Here is a 21,300-nt window from a genome sequence, read left to right as displayed (position 1 = left end):
TTAAAAGCTCAGCGTCTGACCCGCAGTACCGACGACAGAGCTCTTAACTTTTCCAGATCCCAGCAGGCTATAGCTATAGGGGACAGAGGTCAGAGTTCCAGTTTCGGCAGTGTTCGCCCCGTCACCAAAGTCATTGTCCTTTGCCACAGCATAGCCAGCGTCAGTCGAGTAAAGAGGCTTATCACAACCCACGAACGTGTTAGATTCAACAAGGACTTGGGCACCATCGCGAGTATTGATTCCGTCGTTCACTTGCTCGAAATAACTGTTGTAGAAGTGACCCGTGCCGAATCGAATCGATGGTGTCCGGGAATTGATGTTGTACCAATAGTTGTTGTTTTGAGTAACATGCAGATAGCCAGTATCCTCATCACCGTTGCTGTCTGAGTGCCCGATCAAGGATGCTTTCCAGTGATCATGGAGGAACGTGTTGGACACCGTGACATAGTCAGCTGCATGGGTGATCTAAGGCAATGTTAGTATGCTATACTCATACTCCATTTCGCTGTGGTGAAGAATCTTACGTCGATAAGGCCGTCATAATAATCCTTGTCGTGATCCATGTCGGAGGACACATCGCAGTGATCAATCCAAACATTGTTGGAGTATTCTCGTGGGCGTTAGCCACGAGATATAGAGCCAAAAACAGAAAGACAACTTACGGACTCCAATGGCATCTCCGTTGTCTGCCAGAACCTTCTCGATTCCTAGATTGCGAATGATGACGTTGGATTCTTCTTTGACGAGACTAAGCATGGGTCAGCAACCGGATAGAAGCCCTGAGGATATTGGGGACACCGACATGCCAAAGTTCACAAGCTTCGCATTCGAGTTCTTGCCGATGATACTGGTGTTGCTACCCACGCGGGCCTGATCAGCAGTTTTCGTTATGGTGCCGCTGACAACCACCACCTTGGCGGCATCTCCAGACACTGCCGACGTGAAGGCCGCGTATGATGATACAGTTGTGGTAGTACCACCAGCGCCACCAGTAGTGCCTCCATTCTGACTAGCGTAACCGGTCGCGGCCTAAACCTCGTATGCCGACCAGTCAGTGCGAGCATAGAACACAATCAAGACATATCGACAAGATTGTCACTTACGTCATTAATACTGGCGCGCTTCACAAACGGTTTGCCCACATTAGTGGTTACAGTAGGGGCTGCCAGGGCTATCCCGGAGAGGTAGCTAGCAAGCACGGCGGCAATCAACTTGGAAGGAGCCATTTGTGAAGAAGAGTCAAGAAGAAGTCGCGGTTTAAATAGAAATCGAGTCGAATTGTCGGGCAAGATTAAATCAAAGCCGCAAGAATGGAGCTCGCAAGGCTTTTTATACCTTTCAACCTCCCCTGAGCCTCTCCACTGGACCCCATTCAATGCTCCTGTCCATCATTGTGGACGGCATTTCTTCGCGGTGTCATTTATTCCACATTAGCGCGTGAATTGGAGGAGAGAGGTGGACTCGTCCGCCATAATTCTCCGACAAGAAATGTATCAATGCGGCTACGAAGAATCTGCCTTCATGCAAGAATTTTGGCTCTAGTCCCTCGGAGAAGACATTCCGCGCTTGGCACCCCCAACACATGGCATTAGCGCCGCCTGCAGGAGGAATCTAGGTTTTATGGGGAAATTATTCACCCTCTGGCAAGTTGCCTACGCACCCGATCCCACGAGTAAAATAACTAAATCACCGCTGGGGATCATCAAAGGTAAAAATCAAAACTTCCACAAATGACCTTGTGGCGGCTTCACCTCCGGGGTGCAGTGGGGCGCCAAGATCGCTGGGGTTTCATCACGTCCCCGGGGATCTTGGCACCAGTCGATGAAGGGTGAACTGGGAGATTTCCATCAATTGGCAAATTTGACTTGCGTCCTTGTTAGGTAGCCATCACTCTTGGGTCTGTTTCATTCAATACTGGTGGTCTCCACAAGGATGATTTGGCAAGCATTATCTGTATTTCCAATCTATATTTGTACCTCAGTATACATCTGTGCATTAATTTTCTACCACCACTTGGCCACCCCTTGAGATATAAAATTTTATGTTCCAAATAATCCCGTGGACCTTTAAGGAAGTGCACCTGTGAGCTCAACAGTATTATTGCACGTGCCATAGCGACACGACAGACTGTCCGAGAGGGAGCAGCAAGTCGAGATCGACGGTGAAGGCGGTGAAAGCCGAGAGGTACCGGTGCAAATCGGTGGGACGCCGCGGTGGGGAAACGTAACCGCGGCGCGGGGAAACGAGTCGAGTCAACTTGGAGTTCTCCGCGTTTAGGAAGTCCCGTCGTGCAAAGAAAGCTGCGAACAGGAGGACAGGATTATACAGCCACCAATCTCTACAGACATCAAGACGGAGAACACATTCTTGGCACGTGTTTGGTATACACTAGATGCGTTGTGGCGCAGGGTGAAACGACGACATGACGGACACATTTGCGTCAGTGCCCCAAGTCGATTATTCTCGTCTGAACTCCCTTTCCACCCGGGATGATGAGCTTGCGAAGCTCCGACGGGCGATCTTTGTCGTGGGGTTCTTATACTTGACTAATACAGGACTGGAGGTTCGAAACTGATAACCGCTTCCCCCAATTATAAATTTGCCTGTGGAGAAGGACTGACCCAAAGCTAGGAACTTATGCGTCGGACGCACGATGCAATCCCGCCACTCTTTGACCTGTCTGCCGAGGCCAAGGAGAGCTGCAATATGATCCACTCGCCGTCCTTTCTGGGGTATACCCGCCTCGGGGCCGAGACCACAGCAGCCAGAACGGATATCAGGGAAGTACGTCACACTTCCACTCTAGCCCTCATCTTATGTATACCGGCACTGAACCAGCCAGCAATACGACTTTGGGACCCCAGGGATGGAGGAGTGGACGACGCAGGATCCATTTTGGAAACGGCTTGAGGGCCCGAATCAGGTAGATGACGTGTTCTTGGCCGAGCTGGGCGCTTCCTGGCCTTCCAATGCTCTAACGAATCCATACAGTATCCGGACCATCCTGGTGCGCAGGCGCTTGTTGAGGAATACATGACCAAAATTGATGAGTTAGCCCAAAAGTTTGTACATCTGGTGGCAGAATGCCTGTCCCTTCCGGCCGACACATTTGACGACTTTAAAGGCAAAATGAGCCGGCTGAAGTTCGTCAAGTATCCCGCATCCGCACCGGACTCTCAAGGTGTCGGCCCTCATAAAGATTCGGCTGGTCTTTTTACTTTTCTTTCCCAGGACAACATCGGCGGGCTGCAAGTTCTGAACAAGAACGGTGAATGGATTGATGTCCCACCCGTGGACGGTAGCTTGGTGATTAATATCCAGCAAGGATTTGAGGCAATCACCGGAGGTGTTTGCGCAGCCACAACCCATCGAGTGATTGTAAGGCGTGATGATATCGGTTGACGGCCGAGGCCAAAAACGCTGACTGGGTCATTCCAGGCACCCACCTCCCAGACGCGCTATAGCATCCCCTATTTCCTGGGGGTCCGGCTGGATCTGACGTTGGATGAGCTGAAGGAGTCGGCCGCGCACATTGTGCGACGTATCCCCGCCGCAGATGACCGGAAGAAGCGAGCAGTCGATGTCCCAAGTGAATTCTTGTCCCCTTTATATGCCTGCGTGCGTTAAAACCCCCCCCCCTTCTTTGTTTTGTCCAATTGAGAGTGAGACTGACTCGACTGTAGTTTGGCGAGGCACACCTGCGAAATCGAATTCTGAGCCATCCGGATGTCGGGCGGCGTTGGTACCCCGACCTGTACGCGAAGTATTCCCAGCAGAGCTTAAAATAGAATGAAGCGGGATGAGAGAACGTATAGTGTGAGAAGACAAAGCATCATAGTCCCAATTTTGTAGGGTAGTTGTCGGATTGAAAGGCGAGTCCATTGTTCCGATCGCGGCTGCGGATTCCGATACCCCGCGCTGCTGTCTGACCGGACGACCGACCGAACACACAACTCGTCGTGACTAGCGTGGGCCTGATTCCTGACCCAGACCTTTCCATAACACGAGGCAGGTTATTTCAACGGCCGGTGTACTGCTCCACCATGGCGGGAATTAGCTCCTCGGCGATTGAAACACTGCGCGATCAGCTGGCCACTGCGACCGTCCATATCCCGGGCTCCAAAGGGTACGAGGATAGCCTCATCCGATGGTCGGACACCGGAAGGAAGCAGGCAGTATGGAGACACTCCCCCTCCCCTACCGGGATGCATTCGAGGCATTAACATTGGCAAGGGAATCGTGGTCCAACCCGTGGATATCGCTGACATTAGCGTGGCCCTGCGATGGGCGCAGGAACACACGGTGGACCTCGCGGTGAGAGGTGGGGGACATTCCACTGCTGGCACCAGTTCCAGCGAGGGCGGCTTGGTTATCGACCTCTCGCGCATGAGCCAAGTCACCGTGGATGTCTCCCGCACGACAATCACGGCTCAGGGGGTGCCACCTGGAAGGCCGTCGATGAGGCTGGCGCAGCTCACGGCCTGGCGACCGTCGGTGGAACGGTGAACCACACGGGTGTCGGAGGCTTGACCCTCGGTGGAGGGTATGGCTGGTTGAGTGGCCAATACGGCCTGACAATTGACAACCTGCGGTCTGCCACGGTGGTTTTGGCGGACGGCCGCGTCATGACGGCCTCCGCAACCGAGCACCCCGATTTATTCTGGGCCCTGCGAGGCGCGGGATACAACTTTGGGGTGGTCGTGGACTTCACCTACCAGGCATACCACCAGGGAAATCGGGTCTATGCCGGCATTCTGGGATTCTCCCCGGACCGGTTGGAGAGCATCATTGAGCTGCTGAATAGCCTTTTGGCAAATCCCGATGCGCGGTCAGGGGCCATGTGCATCTTCGCCCAAGCGCCAGACGGTTCGGGCCCGATGATCATCATTATCTGTTTCTACAATGGCACTCGCGAAGAGGGCCAAGAGCGCTTTGCCGGCTTCCTAGCTTTGGAGCCCGTCCTCAACACAGTGGACATAGTCCCTTACCCGGTGGTGAATACCCTGCAGAATCCGCAAGCCACGTATGGTGATCGCAAGTCCTTCAAGGGCATCTTCTATGAGCCTCCACTAGATCCCGGGTTTATGCGAAGTGTGTTTAACGAATTCATGGCTAAGATCCAGGACGATTTGGATCTGATGCCCTCCGCAATTATTCTCGAATGTATTGACATGCGCAAGATCTGCGAGACACCCGTGCCGGCAACCGCACTGGCAAGTCGCAACTTGACCCAAAATGGTATTCTGTATCTACGCTGGACCGATCCCGCAAAGGATTTGGATCATCGGGCGTGGGCGCGCGGTGTCCAGGCTAAGTGGAAGGCCGAGCTGGACGCGAGGAAAAGAGACCTGCAGGGTGGGGTGGAGGTACCTCAGTACATCAATTATGCTGAACGTAAGTGGCTCTGCGGTGCGCACTCCCGACGAGGCCAGTGCCGATGCTGACCCTAGTGCCAGCGGGTGACTCCGTCGTACCCAATATCTATGGTGAGAACTTGGGCCGTCTTCAAACCCTCAAGGCCCGGTACGACCCGAACAATGTGTTCCATAAGATGCACCCCATTCCCCTGCCCCCTTGAAGGTACGTGAGGCAGGAAAGGATTTCGTGCGCACGCTCGGGTTGTAGATCGTTCGTGTATGAAGACCGTATCTTAGAAAGCCACATGCAATGTGAAATGACAAAATGTGGGATCCTCCTGGAATATCGCTCCACCTAGAGGCAAGCTCCCGGAAAGGAGGAGTTTATTTTCTCCTGGGGTGATCTACAGCCGAGGAAGGATATGATACTGGAGCCGCCTTGATTCTGGTCCAATCTTCCCGGGATTCCTTACATTTGCCGCGCCCGAAATCCACTTTCCTTGACTCCCCCGGATGGGACATGCGTAACCTTTCGCCCGTGGACGATGGGACAAACTAATTGTGAATGAACAGCCCCGAAGGAACTGTAATAGATAGTTTTAGCCTCGAGAAGCTTCCACATCCGTGGCCGAGGAATTAATCACCGGTAATTCGGCGGCCTTGCGCTCCCACCACTATTAATGATACCAGACATCCTGAACAGGACGATCCGACTACTGGTGGCAATGATCCCACCGATCCACGAGGTATATATTCTGGGCATCAATTTGAACTGTATCCCCGAGGATCCGGTTTTGAACTGTTTCATGAACGGCTATCGGAAGCTTCTGTGGGCATGGCCGCAACAAGCCAGCCCGAACCAGCCCAACACCGGCCGAAACAGCGGCACCCGCGCAGCTTCCGCGATGCGTTCCGAGATACGGTCCGAGCCGCAGCGGGGGCGCTTGTCGGGCCGCTCTGTGTGTATGACCGAGCGAACTGTACAAGCGAGGTGGAGGGTTTCCATTCCATCGTGAAATCGAAGGTTAAAGGTCTGTTCCGACGATTTGGCCTACTGCGTCATGCAGATGTGCATTACCGTGCGGAGTCAATTAGGATTGTCTTGCTGTCCTCGCTCCATCTTGGAGATGATAACTCCCGAGGCCATCTACCGACATCAGCCATTTCACACCTTGAAAGTCTAATAGGTAGCGCGTGCAGTAGGCAGCAGAATGGCAGAAGGACAAAGATTGGTGTTGCTTTAGAATATGCACTGTATATTATCTTGACCAACGCCCGGCGAGATCAATGTTGTTGCTTGCCTTGACGGCCAGGCACGACCGTGAGGGCCTGAGGGCCTGACGGCCCGAAGGAGATGGCCAACTGCATCAGCTGCGCGTCCGCCCGCCCATCTCTTCCACACTTGTGTGGACCGTTGGATATGATGGCTTCTTCTGTACATCTCCAGGATGAGCAGCAATCGGCCTGCCTCGTCCCTCACCGAGGTCATATTATGACTTGGTTTCCCAGAACCCCCATGAAATTGCCACTATCAACTTGATCCCCGCCGACAACCAGAGTATCGGCGCGATTTCCTGGGTAGCCTTGGTAACCCAACCCCCAGCGATGGCGCCCAGCAAGGTCCAAACAAACGCAATGATGCGCCGATCCCGCTTTTTGTTTTGCAGAAGGAACAACTTGGGGTCTGACATCAGGTCACAGAGGAGACTGGTGATCACGACGGTCGGGATCTCGTTGAATCCCAGTGCGCGACTGGCGACGATCTGACCCGCCGATTGAAAACTGAGAAGCACAATCGGCACCTCCTGGTCCCACTGAGGTGTTTTGTGCGACTGACTGTCATCGAGGGCACTCGAGACGACACCCACCTGAACAAGAGCGGCGGTGATGAGGATGATACTAGCCTGGATGAGAAAAGAGAGCATCAAGCACCCTCGACGCCGCGCTCCAACAAGACGATTCAGCTGCGCAAAGAGGAAGCAACCGATAACAAAGCAGCCGATCGATGTCAACGAGCGTGCCCATCCATACGCACGCGGATTTTGATTGGAAGCGCCCAGTCCCACGAAGATGGTATTTCCTGCAGCCAATTCAACACGCGATATCAGCATTTTTCCTGTAGGTCAGGCGACGCCGACGATGGTCAGATGGGGTCTATACCCGTTTGCATTGACACGAAGGTGTTGTAGGCTGTGTCCAGGTCAGTTCGATGGGCTCACCCTCGCACGAGGCAGACGGGGGTCGCACCATTGTATATCGTACTATCCACGAGGCCCGATGTCAAACAACAGCTAAACAATAGCCGGTCAGCGTGACGTGGTTCGATCTCCCCTTCTAGGAACCTGGATATTCTAGGAAGCAATTTCTTCTGCTGTTCCATCGCAGATGCCGGCTAGAGTGGCCACTAGAGTGACGCGAGAAAACAGGGCTGAAAATGGGAGAAGAAAAGGCTCGGGGTCTGAAACTCGCGGGGGTATGGGAGAAGTCTCGTCAGCGGTGGGATTTTCCCCTCCCCTTCACCTTCCCAACCGACCCGTTGACCTCGCATCCTGTATGCATTTCCTTCAAGGCCCGGAAGACAGAGAAAACCCCTCCTCCCCTCCCCCCCGGAGATAGGAGCTCGCTTCCCCCAGGGGCATCGATGTCCAAGAGACGCAAGCCCATTCAACATGTGCACAGGGTCCGCACCATAAGAGCAGCCACCGTCACATCATTTTCCGCGCCAAGGATGTTCGTTTCGGCAGGGGATTGGATGCAGGGCCCGACCTGCCGCCCGAGTCGGCGACTTCGTCTTGCAGGTCGGATACATGCATGCCCAGAGTGCCAAGAAGGACTCGGGGTAAATCAGTCACGATGCCGAGCCGCTTGGCGCTATGCCTCCTCTTGTCCCGAGATCTACCCCTCCGCGGCGGAGGTGTGTCGCAATGGTCTCCCACCAGGGGGGTGCTAGCATGTCAACTTGGTTGCTAGCCTAGTCATCATGCCCTCTTCGCGGGGGCCTAAGGTTAACCCTGTGAGAGCTAGCCTTGGATGTACTTCACACTTGAAAAGCTCAAGCACTGTTGGTTTCCCGGATTCACCAATGTCTCGAGTCAAGAGATGAAAGGAGGGGGGGGGTTTCCGGGGCATTCACGCCTGGCGTAGCTGTTGATCTCCCGAGTGACGAACTGTAGAAGAGGCTTGGCGGAGTGGGGTTAGAAGGATCCGATCATTGCTCCTAGTCCATCCGACATCTCTCTTTGCAAATGCAAGTGAGAATATAAGGCCCGAGGGGCTGCATAAGCATTCGCGATCCCCGGCATTTTCATGTTGATTATTCCGCCTGCGCAATCAGACAAAAGTACCTCTCCATTGCGTTACCAGACCATGATCCGTTTATTTCTTTTATCCAATTGGATGCGACAGGTGCTTTATTAGCCGAGCTGATGCTGGGACTAGAGTTCCATCTTCAACGGGTGGCGCAACTGGCTTGAGCATATCGGTGCCGGTGTCTACTGCCAGGACGCTTCGGCAGCCTTCACGCCCTCACTCCAGCAGGGGGTTCCATCTGGGCAGCAGGTCATCTAGGCGTCCACCTTGGATCGGTACGACCCAAGCAAGAGCAAATGAGCAATTTCCGTCTTGGCGCATCATGAGATGTTGCATCTCCAAGACACCCAGGCCCGTTCCTCGCGATCATGGCCTGAGCTGCGAATCGGTGTTATTCGGGTATCTGAGGTTAATGTTGGAGTCGGGTGATATTATCCCGAAAAGAGTAAACCTGGAATTATAAGTAGCGAGGTCCGCATCTCCAATCTGAAGTGTATAAGCTCCGCGTCCAGATCCGCCAATCAGCCCTTGCTTCACGCTTTAGACAGTCAATAACCATGACAATCACTATTACCGTCGAGAAAGATGGCTATTATGAGGTCAACGGGATGCGGCATGAGCCCACTGTCTCTCTTTATGTGATTCCGGCCGCATCGAAACTACGCCGAATGTTGAAGGACACCAAGGCGCTCATCGTCTGCCCCGGAGTATACGATGGCCTCTCTGCTCGAATTGCTATGGATCTGGGGTTCAAAGCCATGTATATGGTATGCCACACCTCTTTCAAGTTATAGTTACTCACTGGACATATGAGTCATATAACTAACCATTGTAGACTGGCGCAGGAACGACTGCCTCACGCCTGGGGATGGCGGATCTTGGTTTAGCCCAGCTTCATGACATGCGCACCAATGCGGAGATGATTGCCAATCTTGATCCGTTTGGCCCTCCCCTGATTGCGGACATGGATACGGGTTATGGAGGTATGAGAGGCCCTACCCCTTCAAAGACTCTGAATGGGCTCAATAGGGTTTCAAAGCTGACACGTTTAACCCCAGGCCCTCTCATGGTATCCAAATCGGTTCAGCAGTATATTCAGGCTGGTGTGGCTGGATTCCATATCGAGGACCAAATCCAGAATAAACGCTGTGGCCACCTTGCTGGAAAGAGGGTGGTGAGTCTAGAAGAATACATGACGCGTGTTCGGGCAGCCAAACTGACCAAGGACCGTCTACACTCGGATATTGTTCTCATCGCACGAACTGATGCCCTGCAACAACATGGATATGACGATTGCGTCGCCCGCTTGAAAGCGGCCAGAGAGATCGGGGCTGATGTGGGTCTCCTAGAGGGTTTCACGTCGAAGGAGCAGGCATGCCAGGCAGTTCAGGACCTAGCTCCCTGGCCTCTTCTTCTTAACATGGTTGAAAATGGTGCCAGCCCGGTTATTACCACCAGAGAGGCAGAAGAGATGGGATTTCGCATTATGATCTTCTCGTTTGCGTCCCTTGTCCCCGCCTACATGGGCATCCGATCAGCCTTGGAGCGCCTTAAGACTGACGGAGTGGTCGGAACCCCCGATGGACTTGGGCCTCGTAAGTTGTTTGAGGTCTGTGGACTCATGGACTCTATGAGGGTAGATACAGAGGCAGGAGGGGATGGCTTTGTCAACGGTGTCTGAAGTAGTATCGGCTACGGCTCATTCAATTTATAGCACCGTCATTTATTCGATAGCCAACTTAACCCGACTCTTTCATGAAGCTAGCCTGAACTTTGGATGAACCTTGAAACGTGAGTAGCAAAAAGCGAAGCTCTCAATCCACAGGGCACTGCAAGAAAAAGTACGACCTAGTTTTCATCCCGGGAGTCAATTGGAAGACGCTATGTGATGAAGGGATGGACTACTTGTATACAATCCCCCATGGCCTAGTATAATAGTAAGCTATCTATCCCTTCACCTTTGAGAACATTGAGCGGTGCAACAAAAGCCATCTGACTCCAAGAGAAGACTCTGTTCTTTCCACCGTACACAAAAACTTCGAATCTTCCCATAAATTGACCATCAACCCATACACGACTTCCGATAGTTTCGTTGGTGCTAATGGTTATTTGGCACCTCTGGGGAAGTTTGACGATTTCATGTGTTGAGCCGGTAGAATTGGCCCAAATTCTTCCCGGTGCATCAGGGTCGAACCCGTCTCCCTCAGCAATAGAGCGCAGCGGATAGGGCCAACCGTCAGCAGTGAAGGTTAATTGACCATCCTCAGAAAGGGAAAGTCTTGCATCATGCGACTCGAGGGAAAAAGGGCCCGCAACATTGAGCTGCAGAGTGTAGTTCATTCCTTTGCTACCATACCCCAATGCAAATTGCTGCTGAGGCTGATCGGAGTGCGGCTTCCTCCAGGACACCAATGGCGTCCGGGACTTTCCAGTCTGTAATAGTTGCCTTTCCAGGTTCTCTCCTACCACATTGGAAATCAAAATCTCAATCGCCTCTTCGAGGCCTTCTTCCCTTAACCGTGGCCCCCGACTACCCGACCATGAGCGAGACGCAACCACGGGAATGCCATTCCGAATTGCATAATATGATTCTAACTGGGTAGTCGCATCGGCTCCATTATCGTTCCAAGCAGCAAGGATCGCACCCCGAACGGAATTCTGATTGGGCTGCTCCGTAATGTTAACCGGATTGAACAGTTGTGGGGTCCACTGCCAACCTTCTTTGTCGGCAAAATTCAACACTCGGGCATTATTGAAAAATTGCGGATATGGTGCCGGAGCTATAGGAACGTGGTTGTTCTTCAAGGACATATAGGCCCACCAGTCCTCAGAATTGATGATCTGATATCCATCCTGGGCCAGCAGCATGGGGTCCGATTGTCCGTACTGCCAGTGCTGGATCGTGATATTTCTATTGATTGATCGGGTATCGGATGGCTCGTAAGTGCCCCAAATGCGAATCTTCTTTCCGGAAGTTTGTTGGATAAAGCGGGCCATTTCATTCACGAATGCGATGTAATCATTTGCCAACGCGGCGTCATATTCATCGGCCCCGATGTGGACTTCTTTGGTGTGGAACCAGGGCAGGAACTCCGACCATATGGATTTCACCAGGGGTACGGTATCCGGATGAGAGAGATTGAGAAGATCCCGAGATTCCAAAGCCAAGTCTGGTCTCCATTTCGTGATGGATAGACAATGGCCGGGGCTTTCAATTTCGGGAACCACCGTCACTCCCCGAGCAGCACAGTGACCCTGGAAGTCGTTGAACTGGGCACGGGATAATGTTTCATTCTCTCTTTGGACAAGAGGGAGGAGTTCCGGATTATTCGGTCGCAAAGCAAACTGTGAGTAGACCTGGTTCCATGAAACATTAGGTCCTCGGCTCAGCGGATAGTTGTCGGTCGCATGGTAGTGGAACTCCGAGAGCTTGAAGAATGAGGCGTAGGTGCAAAGGTCCTTGAGGTAGTCCAACGAATACCATTTCCGCCCGGCATCGAGCATGAATCCTCTTGTCGCATAGGCCGGCACGTCCTTCACCCAGCCGGCTGGGATCAAAGAATGTGGATTCAACGCGAACTGTTGCAGAAGAGTCCGCGTCCCCCACCACATTCCTCGCGCACCCGACCCGTAGATACACGCACGGTTCTTTTCGACAATCAGTTCGTATCCCTCTTCGGTTGCTGTGCCATCTTCGTATGTGAAGTGGGATTTTGGCTTTGTTGAACGGCCCAGGAAGACCCCTGATGCCTGCTTCGGGAGTTGCTTGACTGTTTGTATTTCCCACGAAGAGTTGGTGATCTCGTGAAGATCGTCACGAAACGTCAGGGCAAACTCTGACGCCGATGGAGGAATTAAAGTCAGACCATCTTGATCTCTCCAACTAGAAAACCCATCCTGGATGTAGATGACATTGTCAGCGTTTGCAAGGGAAAATCCTTGGGCGGCAGCTGAATCTGGGCTGTGTGGATGAAATGCAACCGGGGGCAGAGTCTGCAGGGACAAGGCGACCGCCGCAAGTGCAAGAATGGAGAACGTCGCCATTGTCCATTTCAGCAGACAGAACTTGAGCGGGTAGGTGGCTTTTAATGTTGTGATGCGAGGGGCGCGCACGGTTCCTGATGGCAGCGTTGCATTCTTCTAGTTGGGCCAGGGATCGATTTGCGACTATCCCGCGTGGGTGCTAGTCTTGGAAACGTGGGCAGGGAATGCGTGGTGTCGGAGCGAATCATGAGTAAAGAACAGTACTTTCGTTGCAAAGCTAGTCAAACTCTTTATAGATCTACCCTGACTTCCGTTCTAGAATTTAGCAAATGCGAATTAAGCCAGGCGGGCTATGAACTTTCAAAGTCAAGAAATTCATTTTCAAAGTTATATACTTTCTCCCACGAGGATCACCCACCACCACGGCCGGAACTTCTCAAAAGTTCCTTAGCATCCTTCATGTGATAACTGTTTTAATAGCCGAGAGTCTCCGTGGTTAATTACCACCCCTCAACAATCAATCTCAAGATATCAGTTGTACTTTGTCACAAATCCAATCAGGGCCTCGTCCACTTCGATCGGATTAGAGCCGCTCAAGAAATGAGCCCCGCCTTCCACAGTCACTAACTGTGCATCCGGAGAGTTCACGAACATCTTGATCTCCTCTTGAGCGTTTGCAACCGAGTACACCACGTCTTTGGTACCCTATACATCGCAAGACGGAAATTAACCAAAGCCCCCTCTACGCAAGCGAACATGGAGCTGCCCAACGGCAGAAACTTACGTGTAGCCACAGCACAGGACAACGAACATCGGACAGGCGGGAATGCAGCCCATCCCGTTCAGCAAGATTAATGGCCGCCATCCGGATTCGTCGACGACCGTCATCACCACGATAGTTGGCCTTGATCGTCTGCCGCCAGAATTCGCGAAGCTCCGGGGCACACTCATTGAAACCGATGTCAATGAGGAAGTCACAGTATGCGGTGTCGGGCTCAAAGTCTTCAGTAGGCTGTTTTGTGGTCCACTTTGCAATATTGGGGCGCAGGAGCCCGGGGCCGTTCCAGCAATGAAGCTCGCGCGTGCGCTCGGATTCGTAGTCCAGCGAGGTTCCAAGCGGGATGATTCCTTGAATCTACTGGAGGTTTGAGATGGGGCCATGTCATACGCGTGTGCCTACCCGGGATTCACATACCTTCTCCGGTCGCATAAGCGCCATTCGAACAGTGATCCAACCACCCTGGCTCGTACCGAGCACAAAGGCCTTCTCAATGCCGAGGGCATCCAAGACCTGCAAATTCATCTCCGCAGTATCCCAATAGGTCCAATTCTCGCGCTTGGCTCGTGTTTGGCCATGGCCAAGCAGTTCTATGGCCAGTAGGTTCATGGAGTCAGTCAAACCTTTGTCATCATATTGTTTCTGGTAGAGATCCACGGAGGTCGTAAAAGAGTTGACGAGTACAAGAGTGGGCTTCTTCGGGTCGTACGCGTAGGGCATATGATATGAGGCATCGATACCCCCCAAGTGAGGGACTCGTACAATTTGCGTACGAGACATTATGCCTATCAATTGAGCCTTTTAAGCCGGTATGATAAAAAGTGAAAGTGATAAGGAGAAGGCGTTGAATCCTGCTTATAACCTGCAGTGAAGCGAGTCTACCGAATATTCAGTTTGCAAAATCCAACTGGGCTCTATATATACTCACCCGCGAGCAGGCTTCCTATGGTCCCATGAGGCGGGACGCGCCCCGGACGAATGGATGGGTAATGATGTCAAACCGTCGAACCGGGATTTGGATGCGACCGGGGAGTTAGGCCGATGCGGGGAAATAGCTTAACGGAGCTCAGTCGGATGCGGTCATCTCTTTCCTGTGCTAGAAAGGGCTGGGTTTCTGTGGGTCGCCAATCATTCCCAGAAAAGGACAGCGGGGAAATGCGACCGGGGAGAATTGGAGTCTCCGGGGAAGAGCTTCCTGTGACTACGCATTGCCCTCAGTTGCATCTGAAAGAGAACACCTGGCAATTGCCCTGCGATAACTGCAGAGCATGCATGTGTTCTAATACCCCGAGCGCCCATTTAAACCATGTCTTCATCCGCGCCGCAGTCGAATAAACGGCGCAGGGCCACTTTGGCCTGCCAATCTTGTCGGCACAGGAAATCCCGGGTGAGGATGCAGTCCGCGTCGATTTGAACAGTACCTGAAAGCCAGCCGGCTGACCGGAATCCAATCTAGTGTTCAGGTGATCGGCCATGTGGCCTATGCCGCGAACTGGAAGTCGAATGTTTGTACTCGGAGGGTGCTGGTCCGAACAATCTGACCATGGGGAAAAGGTGAAGAGCATTCAATTCCCCTCGACTACCGTCGACAGGTTTTTTGCGAGCCATCTGTAGGCGACGATGTTAACAAATGTCCAAGCTATATCCTGCAACTGGAGCAGCGACTGGAGAAGATGGAAGCGTCAATACGGCAGCTCCAGGACCATAGGTCATCGGCGCCCATAGACGGCAAAGAATCGAGAGGAGGCCCGAGTAGGGGGCCAGAAGACCCACTGAAAGATGTACAGGACTCTTCAACCGGCTCAGCAGCAGCACCAGATCCCAGGGACCAGAATACAACAGAGCCTCTGGGAGAAATTGATGCATCTGAGAGCTCGGTAGACGGTATGGGAGCGCTTCAGTTCACAGACGAAGAGGATTGTGGTTTCTTCGGTATGCTAATTGTCTACCTATATGGGATTGTCGGTGGCACCACTAGGCGCTAATTGTGCAAGGGCCTTCTTCTAATATTGCATTTCTGCGCTATATATCTCGAGCGATAGCAAAGACAAGTCCGCATAGGGAGCCGGCCCTTGTTCCGTCTCCGTCGCAGAGGAACTGCACGGTCAACGGTGCCAAATCCCCATCTACAGGCCATCCAGTGAGTGTTGAGAACCTTAATTTGAGCGCGGCAGTCAACATCTACGCTCTACCAAGCGAGGAGCGTACGTGGAGTCTTATTCAGCAGTACTTCTATAAGACCGGACAGCTTCTGCCTTTTATCCATGAGCAATCATTCTGCGAGACATACTTTCAGATGAAGAAGGAAAGATTTCGCAAGGTCCGTAGGACCTGGCTCGGTCTGCTCAACATCGTCCTCGCTATCGCAGCAAGTCTGTCAACCAAAGGTGACATGCCAGCGGAGAAGCGGATACAGGAATCCGACGTGTACTATCAAAGAGCAAATGGCCTCTGTGATCGAGATTCCAGACGAAACGCCAGCTTAGAGATGGGTGAGTGTCGACGCGGGAGCTGACCCTGTTCTTCGCAGGATGTCAAGGAGCTAATTCTGATGCAGTGCAATATCTCCTAATCCTGGGTCAATACCTACAAGGTACTCAAAAGTCAGTGCAAGCTTGGACTGCACATGGGTTGGCAATATCTGCGGCGTATCAATTGGGTCTACACTCTCCAGATGCAAATCGGGGATTTCCTCCAACGGAATGTGAGACTCGTAAACGCACCTGGTTTGGATGTGTCCTTCTTGACCGGTGAGGACAGCTCTGTGTGAGGTCTTCCGCATTGCGCTGATTCGATCATTCTAGTACTCTGAGCATGACTTTCGGTCGCCCGTGTACTATCCCTGAATTTTACGTGAAGCTGGAAATGCCCTCTCAGGACTTGCAAATGTTAACCTCGCCTGTGGGGTCTGATACTCATCGAATGTTGGACGGCTCTTTCTTTACGGCTGCAGTGTGAGCTCAGACTTGCGTTCCCATGTAATTCAGAAGACAGAGATCTTTCGCTGATAATATACAGAAAGCTATACGTCATACTTTACAACGTGCTCGAATCATGCTATGGGGCCAATCTAGGATTCGTTGTTTCCACGAGCCCCATAGACGCCATGTCCGGGATCCTCGAAGGGCAGCGCCAGCTCGATGAATGGCGACTTCAGCAATTGCCCTCCCTGGGCCTGAAAGTCTGGGATAGCCCCTTAAGTCTGGAGGATGTTGAGAAGATGGATACAGGCTCGATAATCCGTCATCGATTTGAGGTTGTCCTTTCCGTGCGCTATAATAACCTTCGAATCCTCGTGCATCGCCGCTGCTTAGAGAGCCTCCTTGACCCAACCCAGACGCAAGGTGACACGCTGGTGAAATCTGAAATGCGGCTGCTTCAGCAAATGGGACTGAGCAGCGTTATCAGCTGCGTTGAATCCGCTATGTCGATTATCTCGACTGTACACAATATGTCTGCCGGTAGTGGCTGGCGACGTGAATTCTTGGGTGCATGGAATTATTCACTCTACTACAGTAGGTGGAGTTCTGTTGATGTTCGACTTCAGGGAAGTTGAGACTGATTTGAAACAGCCTTCAATGCAGCACTAGTTATTTTCGGCTCTCTCATCGTGGCATTGAAGGAGCGTGACCGCAACCCGTCAGCCTGGTTAATGGTTAGCCATTCCCGGCCCTATATTGACACCGCGGCTGAAGCACTGCGTCAGCTTGACCCGGGAAACCCTGTTGTTGAGCGGTGTCATGAATACCTTTCGCAGCTATCTGCAATATTGGACCCTCTAAGTTAGTTATCCTGGCGTTTCTATTGCCACAGATGCAAATCGCTCTTCCGTCCCGTCCTTGCCATTCCAAGGCTGGCCCTGTCCACGCTTCAGCATTCGTCTCAACGCACCGCTAACAGCTTTCACCTGCACAATGCACAGTTTCTGAAGAGCCATGTTTTGATAATAGGCTTGTTTTCGACTTTCCTACCGAATATTCAACCGGACTCTTTTCTCTTCACAGCTCCGACTTGGTACCGCCCATGGACTTTGGCGAATTCATGATTGGTTAGGGTTGGAGCTTCTCGGTAGGGTCCTGAAATAGTGAGGCATTGACTACTAGTTAGATGTAACGGAGTAAAAAGAGAAGGGGTCACGTAGGTACAAGCTGGGCTGTTCGGCAGTTCGAGCCTCTCGAGATGAGTTCGCCGGGGAGGGAAGGAGCATGGTCTTAGGATCCAGCATTGCTTTAAAGGTGAGAAAAATAAACTTAAGGCGGATATCCTAGATTACCTTCTAATAGAGCATGTAGAGGACCTTTTACAGAGAAAGATGGTATGGTAGGATTTAGACCCGCTGGATAATAGTGCGGCACCGAACCCCAACGGCCCGGCGGCCCGGCGGGTCAGGTAATGGCTATGGTGGTAAACCATTCAGCCAATGCTATGATCAGTTGACAAGGCACGATTGTCGGCATTATTATTTTTAACACCTCAAATCTACCCCAAATGCGCCACCAATTCCGTATTCCTGTGAGTTTAGAAGTCCCACAGGCATACGTCCCGTCTAAAGGTCCTCCTGAGTTAGCGGATGCGGGGAATCCGGGGTATCGTACACTCCCGTGGGCTGGGCCGGAATGCCTAACTCCCCGAGCGAGCAGGGCCGGGTGGGTTGGGGGGTTTGCGAGAAAAAGAGAAATTGCATGTATATATATATGCTGCGGGATCCCATGGCTTGGTGCATCACGAGCAATCAATCGGACGTGTCCACACGAGTATCTTCTCGTTGTCAATCCTAAGTTATCTTCTTCTCTACCACAAGTAACTCTATACACCTGAACGTTGAACATGGTGAGAAGGCTGCTTCCCGAATGCTTGGCGTTGTACTTATACATGCAGGCCAATCAGCATATCCATGTTGGAATCATCGGAGCTGGAATAGGAGGGCTGGCAGCTGCCATTTCCTTTCGACGTGCAGGGGTGGATGTCACTATCCTAGAAGCAGCGGATGAATTGCTCGAAGTAAGTTAGCCTTACCGGTCAGAAAATAATGCCGCATGCAGGAGCTCATAGCAAAAAGATTGGGGCCGGGATCCAGATGACGCCGAATGTATCGGTTCTGCTGCAGAAATGGGGCGTTGCGGACGTGATAGGAGACAACTTGGTTCAAATCGAAGAACTGAATATGCGCCGCAAAGATGGCACTCTTGTCGGACATACCGAAATACCGATTATTGAAAGGGCATTGGGCAGACCGTGGTGGCTTGTGCACCGTGCTCATCTCCACCAAGGTCTTGCGGCCGTGGCCACCCAGCTGGGAGCAGCGATTCATATAAACAGTCGCGTCGTCTCACTTGAGTATCAGGAGGGGAGTGAAGTTACGCTCGAAACGCAAAAGGGCGATACATATCATTTCGACCTCTGCGTGGGTGCAGATGGCGTCAACAGCATTGTCCGAAGTACACTGTTTCCGGACATAAAACCGGATGCCAAAACCACCAACTGTGCTTACCGGGCGATTATACCATATGACCTTATCCGGCAGGATCCAATTGCAAAGGAGCTTATTCAAAAGTTGACGATGGAGGTCTGGATGGGCCATAATGCCTACATCATCACTTATCCCATTAGTGGAGGCGAAACCTTCAACCTGGTGCTCTCGCATCATCGTCCGGAGAAGGTCTATAGTACCCAGACGAATGTTTCTATAAAGGAAATGCGGGATGTATACAAGGAGTTTGATCCTCGGATTAAACGCATTGTCGATATGATCACAGAGACTGTTAGCTTTACTTCCTTTCGAGAAACTCTGGATTGCTGCTGACGATCTATATAATGCCAGTCACGCTGGCCGCTATTAGTGACCGGACCCTTGCAATCATGGTCCTCTCCGCAGAAGAATGTGGTCCTAATGGGGGATGCAGCGCACTCAATGGTAAATCACATGGCGCAAGGAGCTGCTACATCCATGGAAGACGGAGCTTTCCTCGCAAAGTGCGTCGGGGCCGTTACACATGGGAAACTGAGTCTTCGCGAAGCCATCAATCTATACGAGCTCGAGCGGATGCCAAAAGCCTTTATGAAGCAACAGGTCTCATTTCTCAATGGTGCCATCTGGCACTTACCAGATGGCCCTAAGCAACAGGCTCGCGATGCGGCAATGGCACCGTCGCTTGAAGGGAAATACTTAGTTCGCAGCAGCAATCTCTACGATGACCCTCAAACGGTCCTGGATATATATGGATATGACGTTGAAGCGCATGCAGAACAGGCACTTGCGCGGTTTGTCCACGGGCGCGAGGCCGTGTACCCAGGTACTGGTATAGCACCTTACATCGAGGACAAATATATGGGGTGGTTTTCAAAGTGTCGACCAAATGACCGCTACTCTGGAGCTGGGAAGCTTTAGATTATTCAACCATCGTCGATTACTTCTTCTTACCAATTCATTTGTGACATTTGTGATTGAGCTCAATTCTGACGAATACAGCGCCTTTTCAGATGGACTCAAGTATTTAGAAGACTCATCCTTCGAGACAGTTTAGTAACAGAACCTCTCACTCATACCTTCTTTTTTGTGCTATTGGATTACTAGTGTATTTAAAATAACAGACTGTTTTACACGTCGAGATAGTGGTCATTTGGTTGACAACGTGCAATAAACTTGCGCCACCACCGACATGATGAAAATTCCCCACCACCAACACATTGCTTTTCTACCCATCCAAACAGCCACAAGAAAGCATGGAGAACCAATGGAATAAGAGGGCCGTACCTTGGTTGCTATGGATGCCTTCCAGAGCAGTCAATTTAATAGTATACTTGTTACCCGTTTCACCTAACGTACTTCCCGCTTACGTCGGCCACCCGCCTATATCGGCCATCCCAAAACACATCTTAAATACGAAAGATTATACTGAGACTCAAATGCTCCCTAATGACCACGACAATTTATTATTAGGGCGATGGTTTCTGCGGTAGGAGTCGAGCTGTACGACGGCGGCTAGCTGGAGCTCTAGCCAATGTCAACAAATACATAGTCAAGGCGGTCTGTATTGTTAGCGCCGCTTGTATTTCGTTCTTGTGGATCTAGGCTCATGCTTAGTGTAACAAGATATCAGGGTAAGCTGATACTGTATAGCCTAGTATGCGAAGACGACGAATGATATCAAGCGGAACCAATATAGATGAATAACATTGATTGATTGAGAAGGAAAACAGGGGGGAAGCGCTGCTGTAGACTACCCCTTATAAAACAGGTAGACCTCGCCAAAGACCGGGTCCGGTCCTAAATCTTAGGACCAGGACCGGGCCCTCCGGTCCTTAGTCTTTTTTTAAAGTACTCAGGACCGCACTACGGTTCCCTATAGTCCTTTACAGTCCCCCGTACGGTCCCCCGTATATTTATAATTCTACTAAGACCTTCTTTTTTCGGCCGTATAAACTAATAATTTAGCCGTATTTATTACTATTATTAAATACTATTTTAGTATATATACTAATATTTATAATAAATTAGGCCTAATTATTAATAAAGTAGGTAAAATAAGCTTATATATTAGAATCTTATTTATTAAAGTATAAGAACTAACTAAAATTTAAGTATTTTACTACTCTAGTAGAGGAGAGGTTAGGGGGGGGGTATAAATTTAGTTAGTTTTTATAGTTAGAAATATATATTAGCTAGCTAATATCTTTAGCGTTATTTTCTAATAGCTATCGGAAATTTTAATAGCTATTAGAATTTAATACTATATACTACCTAGATCCTATTAATTTCCCTAGTTATAAAATATTTAATAGCTATTAGAAATCTAGGCTATCTATAAAGATATTATTAGTATCCTTAGCTAAGATCTCTAATAGCTATTATATCTCTAATAGCTATAATAG

General features: G+C 51.1%; 9 protein-coding genes across 9 annotated transcripts; 5 read left to right on the top strand and 4 right to left on the bottom strand.

Moving 5' to 3' along the window:
• N7482_008012 (pectate lyase family protein) lies at nt 1-1,226 on the bottom strand (the record flags this gene model as incomplete). Its single annotated transcript, XM_056690136.1, has 5 exons — nt 1-465; nt 525-610; nt 663-748; nt 803-1,029; nt 1,104-1,226. 5 exons carry the CDS (start codon nt 1,224-1,226, stop codon nt 1-3), a joined length of 987 nt encoding a protein of 328 aa, XP_056539901.1.
• Nucleotides 1,227-2,637: 1,411 nt separating this feature from the next.
• N7482_008011 (Oxoglutarate/iron-dependent dioxygenase) lies at nt 2,638-3,627 on the top strand (the record flags this gene model as incomplete). Its single annotated transcript, XM_056690135.1, has 3 exons — nt 2,638-2,784; nt 2,992-3,378; nt 3,439-3,627. The coding sequence occupies 3 exons, from the start codon at nt 2,638-2,640 to the stop codon at nt 3,625-3,627; spliced, it is 723 nt and encodes a 240-aa protein (XP_056539900.1).
• Nucleotides 3,628-4,043: 416 nt separating this feature from the next.
• N7482_008010 (FAD-binding oxidoreductase) lies at nt 4,044-5,578 on the top strand (the record flags this gene model as incomplete). Its single annotated transcript, XM_056690134.1, has 3 exons — nt 4,044-4,126; nt 4,397-5,394; nt 5,457-5,578. The coding sequence occupies 3 exons, from the start codon at nt 4,044-4,046 to the stop codon at nt 5,576-5,578; spliced, it is 1,203 nt and encodes a 400-aa protein (XP_056539899.1).
• A 1,269-nt stretch (nt 5,579-6,847) lies between these two features.
• N7482_008009 (YoaK family protein) lies at nt 6,848-7,737 on the bottom strand (the record flags this gene model as incomplete). The annotated part of the gene is made up of 2 exons (XM_056690133.1): nt 6,848-7,437; nt 7,605-7,737. 2 exons carry the CDS (start codon nt 7,735-7,737, stop codon nt 6,848-6,850), a joined length of 723 nt encoding a protein of 240 aa, XP_056539898.1.
• Nucleotides 7,738-9,223: 1,486 nt separating this feature from the next.
• Nucleotides 9,224-10,347, top strand: N7482_008008 (isocitrate lyase/PEP mutase family protein; the record flags this gene model as incomplete). Its single annotated transcript, XM_056690132.1, has 2 exons — nt 9,224-9,433; nt 9,502-10,347. 2 exons carry the CDS (start codon nt 9,224-9,226, stop codon nt 10,345-10,347), a joined length of 1,056 nt encoding a protein of 351 aa, XP_056539897.1.
• A 245-nt stretch (nt 10,348-10,592) lies between these two features.
• On the bottom strand, nt 10,593-12,710 carry N7482_008007 (beta-N-acetylhexosaminidase; the record flags this gene model as incomplete). Its single annotated transcript, XM_056690131.1, has 1 exon — nt 10,593-12,710. One exon carries the CDS (start codon nt 12,708-12,710, stop codon nt 10,593-10,595), a length of 2,118 nt encoding a protein of 705 aa, XP_056539896.1.
• Nucleotides 12,711-13,181: 471 nt separating this feature from the next.
• N7482_008006 (alpha/beta fold hydrolase) lies at nt 13,182-14,211 on the bottom strand (the record flags this gene model as incomplete). Its single annotated transcript, XM_056690130.1, has 3 exons — nt 13,182-13,355; nt 13,435-13,785; nt 13,846-14,211. Coding segments are annotated over 3 exons (891 nt in total), but the record flags the coding sequence as incomplete, so codon positions are not given.
• Nucleotides 14,212-14,931: 720 nt separating this feature from the next.
• N7482_008005 (fungal specific transcription factor domain-containing protein) lies at nt 14,932-17,215 on the top strand (the record flags this gene model as incomplete). Its single annotated transcript, XM_056690129.1, has 7 exons — nt 14,932-15,020; nt 15,068-15,360; nt 15,423-15,920; nt 15,986-16,178; nt 16,233-16,382; nt 16,447-16,943; nt 17,001-17,215. The coding sequence occupies 7 exons, from the start codon at nt 14,932-14,934 to the stop codon at nt 17,213-17,215; spliced, it is 1,935 nt and encodes a 644-aa protein (XP_056539894.1).
• A 1,040-nt stretch (nt 17,216-18,255) lies between these two features.
• Nucleotides 18,256-19,816, top strand: N7482_008004 (uncharacterized protein; the record flags this gene model as incomplete). Its single annotated transcript, XM_056690128.1, has 4 exons — nt 18,256-18,258; nt 18,307-18,429; nt 18,488-19,189; nt 19,250-19,816. 4 exons carry the CDS (start codon nt 18,256-18,258, stop codon nt 19,814-19,816), a joined length of 1,395 nt encoding a protein of 464 aa, XP_056539893.1.
• Nucleotides 19,817-21,300: the final 1,484 nt, after the last annotated feature.

The sequence above is a fragment of the Penicillium canariense genome (assembly GCF_028826845.1).
Source record: "Penicillium canariense strain IBT 26290 chromosome Unknown utg000006l_segment0_segment0, whole genome shotgun sequence".
Taxonomy (NCBI): domain Eukaryota; kingdom Fungi; phylum Ascomycota; class Eurotiomycetes; order Eurotiales; family Aspergillaceae; genus Penicillium; species Penicillium canariense.
This window is presented reverse-complemented; position numbering and strand designations above follow the sequence as displayed.